This window comes from Hylobates moloch, unplaced genomic scaffold (genome assembly GCF_009828535.3).
Source record: "Hylobates moloch isolate HMO894 unplaced genomic scaffold, HMol_V3 SCAFFOLD_2, whole genome shotgun sequence".
Taxonomy (NCBI): Eukaryota; Metazoa; Chordata; class Mammalia; order Primates; family Hylobatidae; genus Hylobates; species Hylobates moloch.
In genome coordinates, this window is record NW_026652277.1 from 80,085,409 (window position 1) to 80,106,000 (window position 20,592).

A 20,592-nucleotide genomic window follows, 5' to 3' on the forward strand; every position below is an offset into this window, starting at 1 on the left:
CATCAAATTGCCTATCAGGTATTTGGAAATGCAAGGTAAGAGGTCAGCGGTGGGATAAAAACAGAAATAAGACAATAAGGAAATTACTATTATTTGTGCAGCTAAAATACTGGGCACAAGTAAATTCTCACATTGAAAAACGCAAGCGTCACTGTAGTTTCTAGTTTACTTCTGTGGTGAGCAAGTCATAAATAATTAAACATCACTGGTCTTATTAAAGCCAAGAAGAATGCAATCTAATTGTTCTGAATCTAGCAATCTACTAAATATTGTTTTAAATACTAGAAAACTTAACAATATAGCACTTCTTGTGAATTCTCCAAAACAAGCTTTCCTTAAATAAGGTCTATATAACCTCATAACACTCAAGAACAGAAATAAGACTAGACTTTATTGGGAATTCTTCTTGTGGCACAGTACATTCAACATTAGGAGGTTACAAGGCAGATTCAAGAGAAAAGTATAGCAGGTAAGTGTCTAGGCAAATGTTCCTAAACCTTTCTATTTGGCTTGCATTGCTAGATAACAAATACCAGGCCAGGCGCAGTGGCTCACACCTATAATCCCAGCACTTTGGGCGGCTGAGGCAGGCAGAGTACTTGAGGCCAAGAGTTCAAGACCAGCCTGGTCAACATGGCGAAACCCCATCTCTACTAAAAATACAAAAATTAGCCAGGTGAGATGGCACACTCCTGTAATCTCAGCTACTCGGGAGGCTAAGGCACGAGAACTGCTTGAACCTGGGAGGCGCAGGCTGCAGAGATCCAAGATCACACCACCGCACTCCAGCCTGGGGGACAGAGCAAGACTCTGTCTCATAGATACACAGATAGGCAGCAGGCAGGCAGACAGACGGAAAGCAAATACCAAATGACAATGGCAACTTGCCTTAAAACAGCAATAAAAACCTTCCAAAGAGAATGCTGTTGAGACCAAGACTAAACATGACTCTTCTCCAACCCAGGAAGAATATTAACAGCCAATGAGATCCTGCCATTTAAGCAAATGCACCTAAGTGCTCGCAAACACAATGGGCCCTTGAACAACGCAGGTTTGAACTGCAACCGAGTCCATTTATATATGGGTTTTCTTCTACCTTTGACACTTCAAGACAGAAAGACCAACCCTCCCTATTTCTCCTCCTCCTCCTCAGCCTACTCAAGATGAAGATGAGGATAAGGACCTTCATGATGATCCACTTCCACTTAACGAACAGTAAATGTATTTTCTCTTCCTTATGATTTTCTTAACAGCATTTTCTTTTCTTTAGCTTACTTTATTGTAATAATACAGTATATAATGCATATAACATACACATATATGTTAATTGACTGTTTATGTTATAAGTAAGACTTCTGGTCAACAGTAGGCTGTTAGTAGTTAAGTTTTTGGGAAGTCAAAAGTTATACATGAATTTTCTACTGCGTGGGAGAGTGAGGGTGTTGGCACCCCTAATCCCTGTATTGTTCAAAGGTCAACTATATAAAACAAATTCTATTTCTGGCAACATGGTCAAAAAACAAATCCTAAAATGGATGAGAAAATAGGAAGAAGAGAAATCAAATTATATTTGATCAAAAAAACAGCTATAATATAACCCAACCTGATACAGGTATCTCGAATGATAAAAATCCAATATTACAACATGGTTAATCATCATTAAAATATAAAATAAAGCATATATGAGACAAAGGCAAATTTCTATCTTTCTAAAGACTGTCGTCTCAGAATAACAGTTCAGCAAACTGATAGTAATCAACATTCTGTATAACTTTAAAATAGTTTAAGAGCTAATGCTAGTTTTTAGTAAATATAAGGGGGAAAGTGACTAATTTAAATATCTTTTGAGATAACCTATACAGAATCTCTGCCATCATGCTAGGAAAAATAAGTTTCTATTCATTAATCACTGTCGGCTAACTTTCTACATGACATGCAAATTCAGTATATAGCAGTAGGCTGAATATATAGCAATCCCTAGGTGACAAAGGACTAAGAGAAAAGAAGCTAAGTTACTTGTTTAAAGTGATTCAGCAAGTTAGCAGTGGATCCCAATGTTCCTTCTTCCAATTGTCACTACTCCCTTAAGCCAATCATTACCAAAACTAATCAAGACTGAATAAACACTTACCAACAACAACAACAAAGGAGGCAGCAAACACTTAAGAGAAGACCCCTAGACACAGATTTGAAACATCTCTAAAATTTTAATAACTCAAAGGACAAATTAAATGAACAGCTGCTACTTGTGAGCATCTTCCCACACTTCAAAATTCAAGCCAATCCATCTGGAATTTATGCAACTATTTTCTTTCTTTCTACAAATGTCACACTGATAAATCTAAGAGTACTCTTCACTGGAATAATTTGGTTACTTTCAGCACATCTTACCTGATCAAAAAGTTCAGTACCATCTGATCCTGCTGCTCTCATTAGTTCATCTTCTCCACCAGGATGATACTCCATATAAGGGCTGACATTATAAACGAAACCTGTATCAAGGCAAGCAGAAGTAATATCCTAAATGAGCTTCTCAAAAATTGTAAAACTTATAAATATAAGTTTCAATAAATCTTTCCAAATACGCTCCATTTAATTAATCACTGTTATTTCAAAGTATCAAGAACTAACTGTAAAGGATCTGAGATTTCATCATACTTGCAAGCAAACAACTTAACCTGCCACTTTCATGGATCCTGGCAGATAACAAGAGACTCCTAGGTCAGAGACAAAGAAGAGTTTTGCACTCACATCAATAGCAGTAGTCAGAATATAAACATTTGTGTCAGTTCACTGAACCCTAATTCACAAGAGTGCTATGTGAAGAGGGCCAGGTAATGCCTGCACACTTAATGTGCTGCATTACAGAAGAGGAACTCTGAGCTCAAGAAACTTGAATCTTTCATAAGCATGCCTGCCCTTGTTCCTGAGGGAGAGATTTATTATACAGAAGAGTAAGCAAAGCTGTCCTTTGTTCTAGAGGGAGACACTAACATTCAAGGTTGTTCACAACGCAAATATCCTTTAAAAGACTGTACACAAAGACAGTGCCTCTGCTCACAAGACATGCAGAAATGCAAAAGAAAATTGCCTCCCAACACAAAGAAATGAAATACTGTGTATATAATTTTTGAAAGTACACACATGCACACAGAGAGAGAGAGGGAGGAAGAGAGAGAGAGAAAGTGACTACTACACAGTCATAACATTTCCATATTGCCCTGGTAGAAGAATCTGATGAGAAAAGAATCAAGCTCTAATCCATGTCTGATCATCTCAGCAAAGGTTAAGCAATGGTGACCACTGAGGCACGCTCTGTGAAAAAGAAGCCCAACTCTTCTCAAAGATTACTATTCAAAATTTAATCATTTTGTCTTCTCCAAATATTTCTTTCATCTATTCAACTGTTATTTATTTTTATCTTTTAAGAAAGAGGAATAGGGAACAACAAAGACAAAATATCTCAATGCATAGGTCTCCCAAGGAAGTAAGCTGCTTTTTCATTCTTGAAAACTAGATAGATACCAGACAAATCTAGCCCTAAAGACAACACGAAAGTGCAATAACAATGACTGTTTTTTTTTTTAAATATCCAGGACTATTTCCTCTTTATATGATGACTTCCATGAATTTAAATCACCTCAGATAACTTAAAATGTTCATCCTGTATAATAATCTTGGAAGGAAAGAAGAGGTTAGATTTCAGACCCAAGAAAAGTACTGCAGTTTTTTGACCAGCTATATTTTAGAAAATAACCAACCAGCCCAGATTTCTTTATAAAGTCTCTTAAAGGTAAGCACAAAAGAAAGTAAATTCACAGAATTTCTTTCAGCAGCATTCCAAATAAGTCTGAACAAAACTAGTTAAGTTCCCTCTTTTTTCCTTCCCCATATGCCTAGAGTCCCACAAGATTTAGAAGAATTTTTTCCCATTGTTTAATGCTCCAAAATCCAGAGACCAAAAACATGAGTGGTAACGATTAGGCTCAGAATTATTCCCAATAGGCTTTTTAAGACAGAGGATGCCAGAGGATGCCTCCCAAACAAGAGTTCCCAACTTTCTCTACAATCAAGTCCTGACTGGAGTTCTACAGTTTCTCAAGGACAAGAAATCTACAACCCATGATCATTTGTGATGGAATTCCATGAGTTTCAGCAACCAGCTTTTCTGGTAGCTTAAACAGCTATCCATGATGAGCACATAAAGCCTAAAACATTCCATACATGTTCTCTGCTAACCTGCTAGCCCTTTACATTGACCCTTATACTGTCACAATCTTATCTTTCTTTCTGATAGGGGCTAGGATCACTCCGTGGACGTGAGGAGTATCCCATGCTTTCCAGATGAAAAAAACTAACAATGTCTAACCCTTACTACAAGGAATTAACAATGTGAAATAGTGTCTCAGTCCAAGATGCATTAGCTCAAAAAGCACTAGGCTGTGTTAGTAATTTGCTAATTATGAAACTTAAACCTAGCATCAAAACAGAACAGGTGCATTTCTTCTGATTCAGAGGCTCTTCTTTGCTCTTTCTTCTTTTTTTTTCTAGTAATAAATTTAAGCTTTTATTGTATATGTCTACATTTTTAAATGGTTTTTTAATGAATTCATTTTTTTTCTTTTTTTTATTATTATACTTTAGGTTTTAGGGTACATGTGCACAATGTGCAGGTTTGTTACATATGTATCCATGTGCCATGTTGTTTTGCTGCACCCATTAACTCGTCATTTAGCATTAGGTATATCTCCTAATGCTGTCCCTCCCCCCTCCGCCCACCCCACAACAGTCCCTGGAGTGTGATGTTCCCCTTCCTGTGTCCATGAGTTCTCATTGTTCAATTCCCACCTATGAGTGAGAACAGGCGGTGTTTTGTTTTTTGTCCTTGCAATAGTTTACTGAGAATGATGTTTTCCAGTTTCATCCATGTCCCTACAAAGGACATGAACTCATCATTTTTTATGGCTGCATAGTATTCCATGGTGCATATGTGCCACATTTTCTTAATCCAGTCTATCGTTGTTGGACATTTGGGTTGGTTCCAACTCTTTGCTATTGTGAATAGTGCTGCAATAAACATATGTGTGCATGTGTCTTTATAGCAGCATGATTTATAGTCCTTTGGGTATATACCCAGTAATGGGATGGCTGGGTCAAATGGTATTTCTAGTTCGAGATCCCTGAGGAATCGCCACACTGACTTCCACAATGGTTGAACTACTTTACAGTCCCATCAACAGTGTAAAAGTTGTTCCTATTTCTCCACGTCCTCTCCAGCACCTGTTGTTTCCTGACTTTTTAATGATGGCCATTCTAACTGGTGTGAGATGGTATCTCACTGTGGTTTTGATTTGCATTTCTCTGATGGCCAGTGATGATGAGCATTTCTTCATGTGTTTTTTGGCTGCATAAATGTCTTCTTTTGAGAAGTGTCTGTAATTTATAGATTCAATGCCATCCCCATCAAGCTACCAATGACTTTCTTCACAGAATTGGAAAAAACTACTTTAAAGTTCATATGGAACCAAAAATGAGCCTGTATCGCCAAGTCAATCCTAAGCCAAAAGAACAAAGCTGGAGGCATCACGCTACCTGACTTCAAACTATACTACAAGTCTACAGTAACCAAAACAGCATGGTACTGGTACCACAACAGAGACATAGATCAATGGAACAGAACAGAGCCCTCAGAAATAATGCTGCATACCTACAACTATCTGATCTTTGACAAACCTGACAAAAACAAGAAATGGGGAAAGGATTCCCTATTTAATAAATGGTGCTGGGAAAACTGGCTAGCCATATGTAGAAAGCTGAAACTGGATCCCTTCCTTACACCTTATACAAAAATTAATTCAAGATGGATTAAAGACTCAAATGTTAGACCTAAAACCATTAAAATCCTACAAGAAAACCTAGGCAATACCATTCAGGACATAGGCGTGGGCAAGGACTTCATGTCTAAAACATCAAAAGCAATGGCAACAAAAGCCAAAATTGACAAATGGGATCTAATTAAACTAAAGAGCTTCTGCACAGCAAAAGAAACTATCATCAGAGTGAACAGGCAACCTACAGAATGGGAGAAAATTTTTGCAACCTACTCACCTGACAAAGGGCTAATATCCAGAATCTACAATGAACTCAAACAAATTTACAAGAAAAGAACAAACAACCCCATCAAAAAGTGGGCAAAGGACATGAACAGACACTTCCTTCCTTCTTATCTTCCTTTTTTCCTTTTCAAAAGTATTTCTGAACAACTAAAAACTTGGACCCCTGGATGTGGCAGAGAAATACAAACACAAAAAAACAAACTTTATGCTTTTTCTTCGTGCTTTATTACACAGGTGAACCTCAGAGATATTGCAGGTTTGGTTCCAGACCACTGCAGTAAAGTAAATAAAGCAAGTCACACTAATGTTTTGGTCTCCCAGTGCATATGAAAGTTATGTTTAGGTCAGGCTTGGTGGCTTATGCCTGTAATCCCAGTAGTTTGGGAGGCCCAGGCAGGAGGATTGCTTGATGCTAGGAGTTCAAGACCAGTCTGGGCAACATAGTGAGATCCTGTCTCTACAAAAAAAAAAAAACTAAAAATTAGCTAGGCATGGTGGAGAGTGCCTGTAGTCCCCCTGCTACTCGGGAAGCTGAGGTGGGCGGATCGCTTGAACACAGAAGTTTGAGGCTGCAGTGAGCCATGATCATGCCACTGCACTCCAGCCAGAAAAAACAGTGAGGCCCTGTCTCTAAAATAAGTAACAGTTATGTTTACTGTATATTGTTGTCTATTCCAAGTGAAGGAAATGTTCCTAGTTTTTTATTTGAAGTGAGAGATATACAACATTTCCTTCACTTGGAACACCCAGAGGCCAATGTAGGGATATTAATGGTCCTAATTTCAATATTGTTGGGTCTCAGGGAATGGAGTGGCCCAAGAAGAAGGTGAGACAGGAATTGTCAGTCAGGGGAGCAGTGAGAACATATACATTTGTCCATTCAGTTTACCATCTCATATGGGCTCGGTTTGTGGCACTCCAAAACTATTACAATAGTAACATCAAGATCACTGATCACAGATCATCATAAGAGATACAACAATAATGAAAAAGTTTGCAAGAGCTATCAAAGTGTGACACAGAGACATGAAGTGAGCACATGCCCTTGGGAAAATAGTGCCAAAAAGTTGTTAGACACAGAGTTGCCACAAATTTTCAATTTGTAAAAAATCCATTACCTGCAAGTTACAATAAAGTGAAGCACAATAAAACAAGGTACGCCTGTACTCTATTTGTACTATATATGGCTTTTAGAAATAAAATCTCTCATGTGTAAGGTTCTAGCCTTCTATGAGTTCCACCTGGTTTTTAGAAACTAATTTTGAAACCATCTAAATTTTCCAATGATGCAATTTTATTAACCTACTCCCACATCTCTAATTGCTCTGGTCTGGCAGATCTGAGCATTCAATTACTCACTAAATATAAATAAATAATAATTATGGGCCAGCAGACATAATCTCAAATTGATAATAGGCTACTAGTGAGTTCTGCAAAACCTAAATCCTAATAATAACATTAAGAGCAAAAATGGGCTTAAACAGATTCATGAAACACCAATCCTCCATGGTGCAAAACTAGACTGTAAATAAGGATTCCTGGTCACAATCCAACTGGTATTTTTAGATCATTGACATGGGTGATCTTCAGTGGCAAAGGGAGGATTTAGGGAGAATACCTATCTATCCATCCATCTACCCATCCATCCATCCATCTATCCATTCACTCACCCACCCATCCCCTCCTTTATGCTGATACTTTATTTTTGTGTGTGTTTTGTTTTTTAAACTCTAACCAGGAACAGACCCCAAAAAGGACTTACTGAGAACTGTTCAGAAGAGCCACTTATTAAAACTAAAATACAATGGTTGTATTAGGAAGGTATACTCCAGTGTTTAAATAAATCACTTTTACATGCCCTAGCAATATTAGGGGTACACTATATAGCTAATTCATCATAGCAGAGAGGCAGCACAATTTAAAACACTTATTCAGAACAACAACTACACTGAGTTTCTCTAGGCAATGTACCGGTAGTATCTGTTCTTAATATCTTTTCATACTAAATTACCTCTTTTGTGTTATATCTGGAATTCTGAGCTCTCAAACAAGTTCTTTGAATAAAAATTACCCATTTTAAAATTACCATTTAGTACTTTGTATTGTCAGAAATGTAAACTTCAAAATCACAGGATGATAGTCTTAAAGACTAGGAGAACTTTAAGGCAATTTTGAGCCTCATCCAGCACAGGCTTTATCTCTATAATATCTTACAGACAGAGCATCGTCCAGCATCTGCTTGAACAGATTCAGTGCCTAGTAGCTCACCACTGTTTTAAAAAGCTCAGGTCAAGGATATCATTTTTATACCTAAAAATGAATATTGCCTTTTTATACAGAAAGAATTCTTTCTCTCTTGAAAGACACTGCCTATAGTTTTCATTTGTGCATTTTATATTTATTTGTTTTCAATTTAACCCCAATTGCCTCTGATAAAGACTGTGGGCATCCTACAATAAAATATTTAAATTTAAGTTTGTGAAAGTCTGTGTGTAAAAACTTTAAAAACCCACAACAAAATGTGTATTGGAAAAGAAAGTATACCAATTGTCTAACCTCACTAACAGCATTACTGTGAGCATTTAATATAATCCTGAACTTCCTAGCAGCCAAGGCCAACAGACACTAGTAACAGTGGTCTCATTATCTAATTTTAAAAATTATTAAAAATAAAACAAAGAAGACTTGTTAGCTCATTAGTTCTTTAAAAGGGAGTAACTCTTGACATTGTGAAGAATTATGAGTCCTCATAAAGGGAACACTAACCACATAACAGATATTACAATTTAACAGTACACAGAAACATCCTCACATGGCATTACTCTCATCCACTCTACCCCTAGGTAACCACTAGTCTACCTTCTGTCTCTATAGATTTGCATATTCTGGACATTTCATACAAATGAGATCATACAATATGTGGTCTTTGTGACTAACTTCTTTCAGGTAGCATAGTGCCTTCAAGATTCATCCATAATGTTGCATGTATCAGCATTTTTTCTTTTTATGGATGGATAATATTTCTTCTATGGATATACCACATTTTATTTGTTTATCAGTGGATGAGCATTTGAGCTGGTTCCACTTTGCTATGGTTTAAATATTTGTCCCCTCTAAAGTTCATGTGGAAATTTAATCCCCAATGTAGCAGTACTGAATGGTAGGGCCTTTAAGTGATTGGGTCATGAGGGCAGATTCATGAATTAATGGATTAGTGGGTTCATGGGAGTAGGGCTGGTGGCTTTATGAAAAGAGGAAGAGAGACCTGAGCTTGCACGCTCAGCCCCCTTACCATGGGATGCCCTATACTGCATCGGGACTCTGCAAGGAGTCCCCACCAGCAAGAAGGCTCTCACAAGCTGTGGCCTGTTGACCTTGGACTTCTCAGCCTCTATAACTGTAAGAAATAAATTCCTTGTCTTTACGAATTTCCCAGTTTCAGGTATTCCGTTATAAGCAGCAGAAAATGAACTAAGGCACAGTTTTTGGCTATCATGAAGAATGTTGCTATTAACATTCATGTACAAGTTTTTGTGTGGACTTATATTTTCGTTTCTCTTGAGTATATACAACTAAAAGTAAATTTGGTGGGTCACAGAGTATTCTACATTTAACCTTTTGAGGCACTGCCAGACTGTTTTCCATTCTTACCAGCAATAGTTAGAAGTTCCAATTTCAGAGAGCTCTTTTTAAGTCACTATTCCAACTCTCCACAGAGAAGAAAAGCCATCTATAAAATCTGAATCACATCACAAATAGCTCAGAAGACCGAATTCAGAACTGGATTACAGCATGCTCCAACTGAATCTCACACCCAGCTCTATATGATAGGGTTTGGTTAAAGGCAGCACAATGTAAGACTAAAGCGACATTTTACATCTACTAATCTATCTTCCAGATGAAGTTCCCACAAATTTTCAGGTTAGGTAACCATACATGTGAACCATAACGGCTCACCAATAAGAAGTGAACTGTATCACCATGGTTCAGGTCACACATCCACTAATTAATAATTTTTCATTTCTTCTTTGTTTACTTCTGTAAGTCAGAGAGTCTCAAAATATGGTCTAGGGACTCCTGAGGGAGCTTAAGACCTTTTTGGTGGCTCAAGGTCAAAAATTCTTCATAGTAATACCAAGATGTTATTTGTCTTTTTCTATTCTCATTCTTTCACAAGTGTAACATTTTCAAGATACTACATGACAAATAAGATAGAATATCGAAGATGCCATGAGAATACAGTCGTCATCTATTAAGCCACACATTAAAGATATTTGCCAAAATGTAAAACAATGCTACTTTTCTATTTTTCATAAACATAGGTACTATTTATAACATATAGTGGGCTCACTATTTGTAAAATTATCTTAAAAATATTCTTTACATTTCTTAGTTTTTGAAAGATAAATATCAATAGATATGTCCTAAACAATAGTCCTTTGGAGTCTTCAACAATTTTTAAAAGAGTAAAGATATTTTAAGACCAAAAAGTTTGAGAACCACTGCTTTAAGTAAAAGTGGTATTTCTGTAATAAGATTAAAAAATAATTTGGGGTTTTGAAATTCAAACAAATATTTAATTCCAAAAGACCCACATTACATTCATTCAACAAAAATTCATTTAATGCCTATCACGTATATACCAAATATTATGCCAGTACACTGTAGCATTCTTGCAATTATTCACCACTGTTCATTTCCTGTCTATAAAATAAACGAGAAAAGATGTGTTCACACGATAAAATTATGGCATATTTCACTGTATTCAAATGCACAGGTCGATTGTTACAACTACTGTGACTACTTTGCCATCTTGTGTTCAGTAACGAAATTGCACATTATTGTAATTACTTCCTGTCGACTGTTGAGGAAAGGTGTTAAAATATGCAACTGTGGTTGAGGATTTTAATTCTACCCCTCAATTCTATCAATGTTAGCTTCATGCCTTTTGAATCTTTTCTATCACAGGCATAAACAGTTTTCCTAATGAAATGACCCTTTTTATCATTATAAAATGTCCATACCTCTGGTAAGATTCTTTGCCTCAGAATCCTTTTTATCAGATACTAATATAGTCCAACCAATAATAAAACTTACTAGCTGGATAGCATACTTTTTCCCAAACATTTACTTTTAGCCTATTTGTGTTTTTAAAGTATATCTCTTATAGACTTCATGTAGTCAGGTCTTGATAATACATACATCTACACATGGGTGCACATAAAGAGATAATCTCTATCTTGTCTATAATTAAGATAATTATCAATAGATAATGAGTATAAACCATCATTTATAATAGTTTTAATTAGAGTGCTTGATTCATTTACACTTAATTATTAGTACGGGAGATTTTACTAATCTCCTTCCCAGCCCCAAGTTTTCTGTTATATATCTCTGTTTCTCTTTCCCTGCCTTCTTTTGGGTTAACCAAACTTTTTTTAGAATTTCATTTAATCAATTGGCTTTTTGGCCTTCCTCTTTAAATTATTTTTTAAGTTACTGTTCCAGGAACTGTAGTATATATCCTCAACTTTTACCTGCTTACTTAAGAGTTAATATTGTATGCCTTCCCATGTAATGTAAGAACCATTTACTGCTCTCTAATTCCTATCCTTTAACTCCACAATACAATGTTATAACTTTTAGACTCATGTATTTTTTACATGTATTTTTATAAAATGAAGAGGACAAAAAGTAGTATTTTCTCTTACTCACATATTTACCACCTCCTAAATATCTGAACTTCTCTCTGGTATCACTACCTTTCAACCTGATGAATGTCTTTCAGCATCTAATATTGCAGATCTACAGGTAATAAATTTCCAGTTTTGGTTTATCTGAAAAAGTCTTTATTTCATCTTTATCTTTAAAGAATTCTGTCTCCCTATGGGTATAGAATTCAGGGTTGATAGTGTTACTTTTTCTTCAGCAGTCGTTTTTATTATTTCCTAGTGTGTTTTCTCTGGAAGCGTTCAAGATTCTCTCCTTATTTGCTAGCTTTTAGCAGTTTCGGATGTGCCTAAATGTTATTTTCTTTGTACTGATTATGTTTAGATCTGCTAAGCCTCTGAATTTACAATTTATGTCTCTCACTCAATTTGTAAAATATATGTGCACTATTTCTTCAAATATTTTTCTGCCCCATTCTTTCATTCCTTCTAGAATTCCAATGACACATTTATTAAACATTTTTATTTTGTCTGATAGGCCCCTGAGTCCCTGTTCATTTTATTTCTGATAATTTTCCTCTCTGTTCTTCAGATGACATTTCTATTCATCTATCTGCAAGTTCATTAAGTCTTGTCTATGTTACCACCAATCTGCTATTAAGCTCATTCAACAAATTTGTTATTTCATATATTTTTCAATTCTAAATTTCTATTTTTTAGTTTCTATTCTTCTGAGAGTTTCTATTTTTTATTCATTATATCCATACATTCCTTTGTTTGTTTTTTTGAGACGCAGTCTCACTCTGTCACCCAAGCTGAAGTGTAGTGGCACAATCTTGGCTCACTGCAACCTCTGCCTCCCGGGCTCAAGTGATTCTCCTGCCTCAGCCTCCCGAGTAGCTGGGACTACAGGCATGGGCTAATTTTTTCTATTTTTAGTACAGACGGGGTTTCATCATGTTAGCCAGGATGGTCTCGATCTCCTGACCTCGTGATCCGCCCACCTCGGGCTCCCAAAGTGCTGGGATTATAGGTGTGAGCCACCGCGCCCGGCCTATATCATATATTCTTTTACTTACTTACTTAGCACAGTTATAAACAGTGCTTTAAAATACTTGTGAACTAAGTTCAACATCTGGATCATCTCAGGGTCAGACACCAATAACTGTCTTTTCTCTTGAGTACATCTAGTAACTTTGGATTGTATTCTGACCTTATAAATATGTTGTAGAAACTTTGGATTCTGTAATATTCCTGCAAAGATTATTGACTGTTTTAGTAGGCAATTAACTCGACTGGACACAACTCCAAACTGTGTCCCCTTTGCTGGGGTGAAAAATGAAGCCTCTGTTCAATGTTTTTAGCCTTCAGGTAGCATAGGGTCTGTCCTGTATACAAGATTTAGACAGTTTATACCCTTCTCTGAATCTTTTTCTGGATTTTCTCCCTCACTTTCCAGTTACTGCAGATGCCCCAACTTCTGACATCTAGTTATTCAAGCCAGTAAGACTTTGAGTCTCCACCTGAGTTTTCACCTTAACAGCACCAACACACACATAACCTCAAGTTCAATGCCATAAGAGATGGGAAACTCACACAGTGACATCCCTTCTTCTAAATATAGATGACTGTTACCCTCTAGTTTCTGTCTGCTTTTGATTGTTCACCAGTATCTTTAGATAGTATTTTAAAATATTTTGTCTGAGTTCATAGTTGGCATTTGCTGGAGTCTTGGCCTAATAGGAGATAATCAGCTATAATCACTGAAACTCTGCATATTATTTTAGAGCACTCGGCAATAAAACTTGCCAACTTCAGTGAAGACAAATGGAAAATAATGAAAGACAAACTGATTTTATAATAATTTAAAGTAATTTTTTAAATTAAAATTATAAATATAAATTTTATATTTCTCGGTATATTCAAGAATGGTAACTAAAAAGGCTTAAAAGCTGTTAGGACAACAGAGATCTTAAGACTTCTGAATTAAAAGCATTCATTTGTCTCCTACATGCTGAAAACTTTCTAAAATGACTGTAAAGGATAAATAAGACATAAAATCACAGAGCTACAGAAATCAGAAGAGATGACAGCAACTAAGTTCTGGAAGCCTGAAAACCAAACGGATGAGTAATAACATATTTAGAAGAATGAAGAAAGGTGAAACTAAAGCTTATGTATAAGGTGGAGAGGAACTTCTATAAAAAACAATTTGTTCAACAGAACCCCCAAATGGTACAGGAATGAGATTCCAGGCAGTTCCGAAAGTCATAGTGTAGGAAGTTATCGAATTCAATACAAGAAGCAGTATGAGGCTGGGTGTTGTGGCTCACGCCTGGTAATCCCAGCACTCTGGGAGACCAAGGAGTGGCGGGCTGCTTGGGGACAGAAGTTGGAGACCAGCCTGGGCAACAAAGCAAGATGCTATCTCTATAAAAAATTTAAAAATTAGCCAGGCATGGTGGCATGCACCTGTAGTCCCAGCTACTCAGGAGGCTGAGGCAGGGAGATCACTTGAGCTCAGGAGTCTGAGGCTGCAGTGAGCTAGTATTGCGCCACTGCACTCCAGCCTGGGTAACAGAGCAAGACCCTGTCTCTAAAGAAGAAAAAAAAAAAAGGCAGTATAATCCCCAAATCCTCTGTGGCATATCTCACATAACCAAGGAACAACCCTCCTACCCAACCCTGTGAGAAGTGTAGGTGTGCTCTCTGGAGAAGATAAACCAGAGAGACATTATACTCAGGGAAACAGACATACTTGAAGTGAGGAAAGGGAATGAACTAAAAACAAGCAGCAAAAAGTCTGCATGTCAAAACATTATAATCCACCTCCTATCACCACCACCCATTCCTAAACAGCTCCTAGGACACTTAGATGACTGTAGGATTCTCCTTAGTGAGAGCAGACTGGCCCAATATTGATGCCAATGAAGGAGGAAAAATACTTTTAAATAGCTATCTCCTTAATAAACAGAATGTGATAAAGGTCTCTAAGCACTTCAGAAGATTAACTAGGCATAATTATCAAAGATCATCTTATGTGACGTTATTACTACTAGGAAAAACAGCCCTGACATTTAACTAAACGGAAATTGACCAGTAAAAGCATAAAAAATTAATCAGCAACCTAAGCAATCAGTTACATTCTAAATGTCTTGAAAAAAAATATAAGCTTCTCCTAGAGAGACTAGAAGTCATTAGCAATAGCCACATTTACAATAATTAAATCAGATTTACAACTTACATCAATATTACACAAGTATTCTCTTTAAAAAAAAAATCAGTTTCCCTGCCTTCCTCCACGTCTTTTCAACTTCATGGGTCCATTTTCCTGACTGTCTATGCCTTAGGTTTAACAGTGACAGTTAGCAGCACTTAACTACCTTTGCTGTTAGTCACTTGGACGGAAAAAAAAAAAAATTAAAGCCAATGAGTCCTTCCGCTCTTGGCTATTTCCTATTTTCCAAAACAAGTCAGCTGCAAAGATTCATTAAGATAAAATAAACTTAAGAAGTAGATTGTACGTTCTCATCACAAAGAAATGACAAATATTTGAGGTGATCAATAGCTAATTATCCTGATTTGATCATTACACAATGTATACATGTACTACAATGACACATGGTAGCCCATAAATATGTACAATTATGTGACAATAAAAAACAAAAATTTTAAAAGTGGGAAAAAAGGAGAAGGCCACAAGAAAACACTGCTCTCACCCTTAACAACAAGGCAGATAATCCATTAAAAAATCATAAAATTTCGAGCCCATCAGAGAGGTGAGGTCATAAGGCAACCAGATGATCTAAATTCCAAAGGGTGACACGCCCCTCTGAGGAGATGAACCACATGAAGGCTTTCCGCTTCGGCAGAGCACAGAAAAATGAGACGTCACCATACAACAACTGAAATTTTAACAAACTTTAAGGGCCAAGTGCGCACTAGGGCCAATTTAGAATCCCTGAGAACCTCAGATACAAGGAGATTCTGTCCCCACTTGCCAACTCTTTTTTCATAATCTTTCACCTCTTGAGATGCTCATGAGAAATACTATAGGCAAAGCAGACATGAGAAAGGCCCACTGCTAGCACAGCTGTGTAATACCTGCAGCATGATCGGAGGGTAGTGCAAGGGTACAAAGAAAAGTCCATCCATACTTTAAGACCTACAGAAGTACACGGTGTTAATGAGCTAGGGTAAAGGGAAAATTTCACCCATACCACAGATCCCATCTGGAGGCAAAAGCCATCTATTGATGGAAAGGGGCAGTAAAGCCTCCCACCACCAGTCTCTGTACTGACAGGAGGCAAATACTAACTGCTGCTGGAGAGAGTATAGAACACACACTCTCCCTTACCTGCACTAACACTAGGCAAATACTAGCTAAATACTGGGAAAGAACAGAAAATGTACTCAGACCCAGATTCGGTGTGAATACAAAACACTGATACTCTCACACTGGAAAAGAGACAGGGAAACTGCTCCATCCTAGACCCTTTGCCCTGCCCTCCCCACCTGATACAAGGCAAAGTCCAGCTGCCACAAAGGGAAGAGGCTCATGAAACCTGCCTGCATTCTAGATGCTGCATTGAGTAGGATGCAGGGGTTATCTGCCCTTGGGGAAGTAAAAAGCAATGAGAAAGCTCAGCCCCTGGGGCTCAGGTGCATAAAACCTGTCTAAGACTGAGGCTGAAACAGGAAAACTGCAAACCCCTTCTGGCCCCACTACAAGTCTTACACCAAGTAATAAGTAACAGCATCTGCCTTTTGGAGAGGGGGAAGAGCAATGGAGAAAGATCCTACAAAGATATATAGGGTAAGGTGTCAGCTAAGAGTAGAACAAGAACAACGGAAAAAAAAACAAAAAACCTCTAGCATTGCAGGCCCTGAATTAAAACCAAGGTAGCAGTGGCCCACCACTGGAGGAATTTGAAGTCTGTGGTACACTGATGGTAACAATAGCAAAGTACACTCCAAATCTAGCTCAACTACTTACTAGACTGATTGAACCTAACTACCTGACAGAAAAAAAAAAAAAAATGTACTACATGTCTGAGTGTAAATACCACAGTTTCTATTATTCCTCTATATGTAACCTGTGACATTCAATCAAAAATTACAAAACGCGGCTGGGCGCGTTGGCTCACACCTGTAATCCTAGCACTTTGGGAGGCCGAGGCGGGCGGATCACAAGGTCAGGAGATTGAGACCATCCTGGCTAACACTGTGAAACCCCGTCTCTACTAAAAATACAAAAATTGGCCGGGCGTGGTGGCGTGTGCCTGTAGTCCCAGCTGCTGGGGAGGCTGAGGCAGGAAAATGGCGTGAACCCAGGAGGTGGGGCTTGCAGTGAGCCGAGATTGCACCACTGCACTCCAGCCTGGGTGACAGAGTGGGACTCTGTCTCAAAAAAACAAACAAACAAACAAACAAAAAATTTACAAAACACATCTTTTTTAAAAGATACGACAACTCATTGTCAAAAGAGAAAACAGCAACACAACCAGAATGTATTGGAACTATTAGACATGTCAAAATACCTATGATTGATTTTTTTTTAATCTAGTGGAAAATGTGGATGACATCTAACAGATGAGAAATTTGCAGCAGAGAGATGGGAACCATAAAACAAAGTGTAAAGGAAATAGCAAATTGAAAGACATATTAGAATGAAGAATTTCTTTAATGGGCTTATTGGCAGACTGGAAATAGAGGAAAGACTCTGCAAACTTAAAGAAAGATCAGTAAAGATTATTCAAACATAAACAAAAGAGGAAAGAGTGAGATAATATAATGGTGCATTTAAGAGACCTGGGACAATAAAGGCTAACATGTTTGTAATTGGAATCCCAGAGGAAGATGCAAAAGAAATATTTGAAGAGACAATGGCTGAAAATTTCCCAAAATTAATTTGGAGGACCCCAAGCAGGAAAAATACAGGGAAAACCATATCATAGTCAAACTGCTAAAAACCTAAAAGAAAGTCTTAAAGGCAGTCAGAGAAAAAAGAAATCTTACTCGCTGCTATGATTTAGACACTTGTCCCCTCCAAACTTCACGTTGAAATTTGATCTCCAGTGTTGGAGGTGAGGCCTAATGGGAGGTGTCTGGTTCATCCTGAACACATTAATGCCCTCTTTGGTGGGTGAGTTCTTACTCTATTAGTTCCTGTGAAAGCCGATTGTTAAAAGGAGCCTGGCACATCCTCCCCCACCCACCCACTCCTGCCCTTCCCCCTCTCTCGCCATGTAATCTTTGTACACGCTAGCTCCCTTTCATCTTCCTCCTTGAGACCCTCACCAGATGCAGATGCCCAATTTTAAACTTTCAAGCCATCAAGCATCACGAGTCAAATAAACCTTGTGTCTTTATAAATTACCCAGCCTCAGGCATTCCTTTATAGCAACATAAAATGAACTAAGACACATACTATGGGAAAAAAAGGATGATGGTAGATCACACCAATGATGGTATTCTAGTTTGCTATGCAAACTAGACGATAGGGTGACATATTTAAACTGATGGAAAAAAGAACACTGTCAATCTAGAAATGTATGCCTAATGACAATATATCTTTAAAATGAGGCAAAATAAAGACATTTCAGAAATAAAAGTGAGGGAATTCATAGCCAACAGATCTGCACTATAAAAAAATGTTAAAAAGGCCAGGTGCGGTGGCTCATGCCTGTAATCCCAGCACTTTGGGAGGCCGAGGCGGGCAAATCACGAGGTCCGGAGATCGAAACCATCCTAATATGGTGAAACCCGTCTCTACTAAAAATACAAAAAATTAACCAGGCGTGGTGGCACACGCCTGTACTCCCAGACTGGGGAGGGTGAGGCAGGAAAATCCCTTGAGCCCGGGAGGCGAAGGTTGTAGTGAGCCAAGATCATGCCACTGCACTCCAGCCTGGTGACAGAGCAAGACTCCATCTGAAAAAAAAAGTTACAGGAAGTTCTTCAGCAGAAATTTGGATCAACAAAAAGGAATAACAATCACAGAAAATGGTAAAATGTGGGTAAACATAAAATACAATTTTTTAATTGTCTTTATCTCTTTGAAAGATAAGTAACTGTATAAAGCTAAAATAGTAACATATTATGGGGTTTACAGCTTATATAGAAGTAAAATGAATAACAACAACAGCATAAGGCACAGAAAAGGAAAACGGAAGTATATTATTAAAAGGTTATTATAGTATATGTGAAACAGTATATTATTTGAAAGTAGACTGATAAATTAGAAATGTATATCATAAACCCTTAGAGCAACTGCTAAAAAAAAAGCAAAGAAGTATAAAAAATAATAGTGGAGAAAAAATGGTTTCATTGAAATATAATGATAACTATGTCAACAATGGATGAATCCAGGCAGTTGAAGAATTTATGGAATTCACTGCATCACACTTGCAACTTTTTTGTAAGTCTGAAACTTTTTTCAAAATAAAATGCTTCATTAAAAAGTATTCAATGACAAAAATGACCCGTAAGAAATCTTCAATATTTACCCAATCCCCACAGTGTGCAAAGTCTACAAAAGAAAATACAAAACTACACAAAGGAGAGAAACCATATGAAATCTATCAGGCTGTTGCTCACATTTGAATTAATAGACCATGAATCTATATCAGAGAACTGTCCAGAAATAACAAAGTTTCTTATTAAGGGACTAGTATATTCCCCAACTCCAGGAGCTAATAATATGGAAACACAAAAAATGGAAGTCCCTCAGCTGGGTTCTATCTTGTGATATCATTAGAATATCCCTACTATCAGAGGCGTTCGAACCAGAGCGACTCCATTTTGAGAGAGGGCTAGGAAAAAGAGGCTGGGACCCGCTGGGCTAAATTCCGAGAAAGTCAGGCATTCCTAGCCTCTAGATGTTTGTGGTTAAGGGAACAAATTAATAGTATCCACTAAACAGACCCAGACTTGGGAGTATCCAGATATCCTGATATCTGAAGAACAAAGGCATTCCTAATTTTTCTTCAAAGATGATAATATTGATTCTTGCAAAATGTAGTAATAAAGAAAATCAATCCTTTATCACAAACCTTTGTAGCAGAGCACATCTCCACATGTATACAAGCACTGTACCCAGGATGGATGCATTCCTCCTCTTACTCTGAGGAACACCCTACTCTGTCCTACGGAGTAGCTGTGCTTTCACTACTTTACTTTCTTAATAAACTTGCTTTTACTTTGCACTATGGACTTGTCCTGAATTCTTTCTTGCACAAGATCCAAGGACCCTCTCTTGGGGTCTGGATCAGGAACGCCTTCCTGTAACCACAGAAGGGACTATAGTGCAGAAATCCTGACCCAGTGGCTAGCTTTGGGTACGTGGTGGTGGTCCTGTAACACTACCATAACGTGGTTTAAAAGTCCTGCACATCCTGTAGTCCCAGCTACTCAGGAGGCTGATATAGGAGGACTGCTTAAGCCCAGGAGTTTGGGTCCAGCCTAGGCAGCATAGTGAGACTCAGTATCTAAAAAAACATTAAAATTTTCTTTTAATTAAAAAATAAAAAGTCTTGCACATATCAAAATCTACACATGCCTCAAAGAACATTTACTGAATACTAACCATGAGCTATGCCCTCTGCCAGATGCAAGGGATATAGGGAGAAAAGTGGTACATTAATATCCTGAAACCTAAGAATAAAGACGGCCGGGCATGGTGGCTCACGCCTGTAATCCCAGCACTTTGGGAGGCTGAGGCAGGCAGATCATGAGATCAGGAGTTTGAGACCAGCCTGGCCAACATGGTGAAACCCCATCTCTACTAAAAATACAAAAATTAGCTG

The 20,592-nt window shown here is 37.7% G+C and overlaps 1 protein-coding gene across 4 annotated transcripts in view; it reads right to left on the reverse strand.

The window, feature by feature from the left end:
* The window catches only part of LOC116468483 (cytochrome b5 reductase 4), a 117,109-nt gene that overhangs the window by 75,545 nt on the left and 20,972 nt on the right, over positions 1-20,592 (reverse strand). For all 4 annotated transcript variants that reach the window (XM_032152108.2, XM_058434810.1, XM_032152103.2 and 1 more), the window contains exon 3: positions 2,392-2,492. In XM_032152108.2, the coding sequence (XP_032007999.1) occupies positions 2,392-2,492 (101 nt within the window). The remainder of the gene's footprint in view (positions 1-2,391; positions 2,493-20,592) is intronic.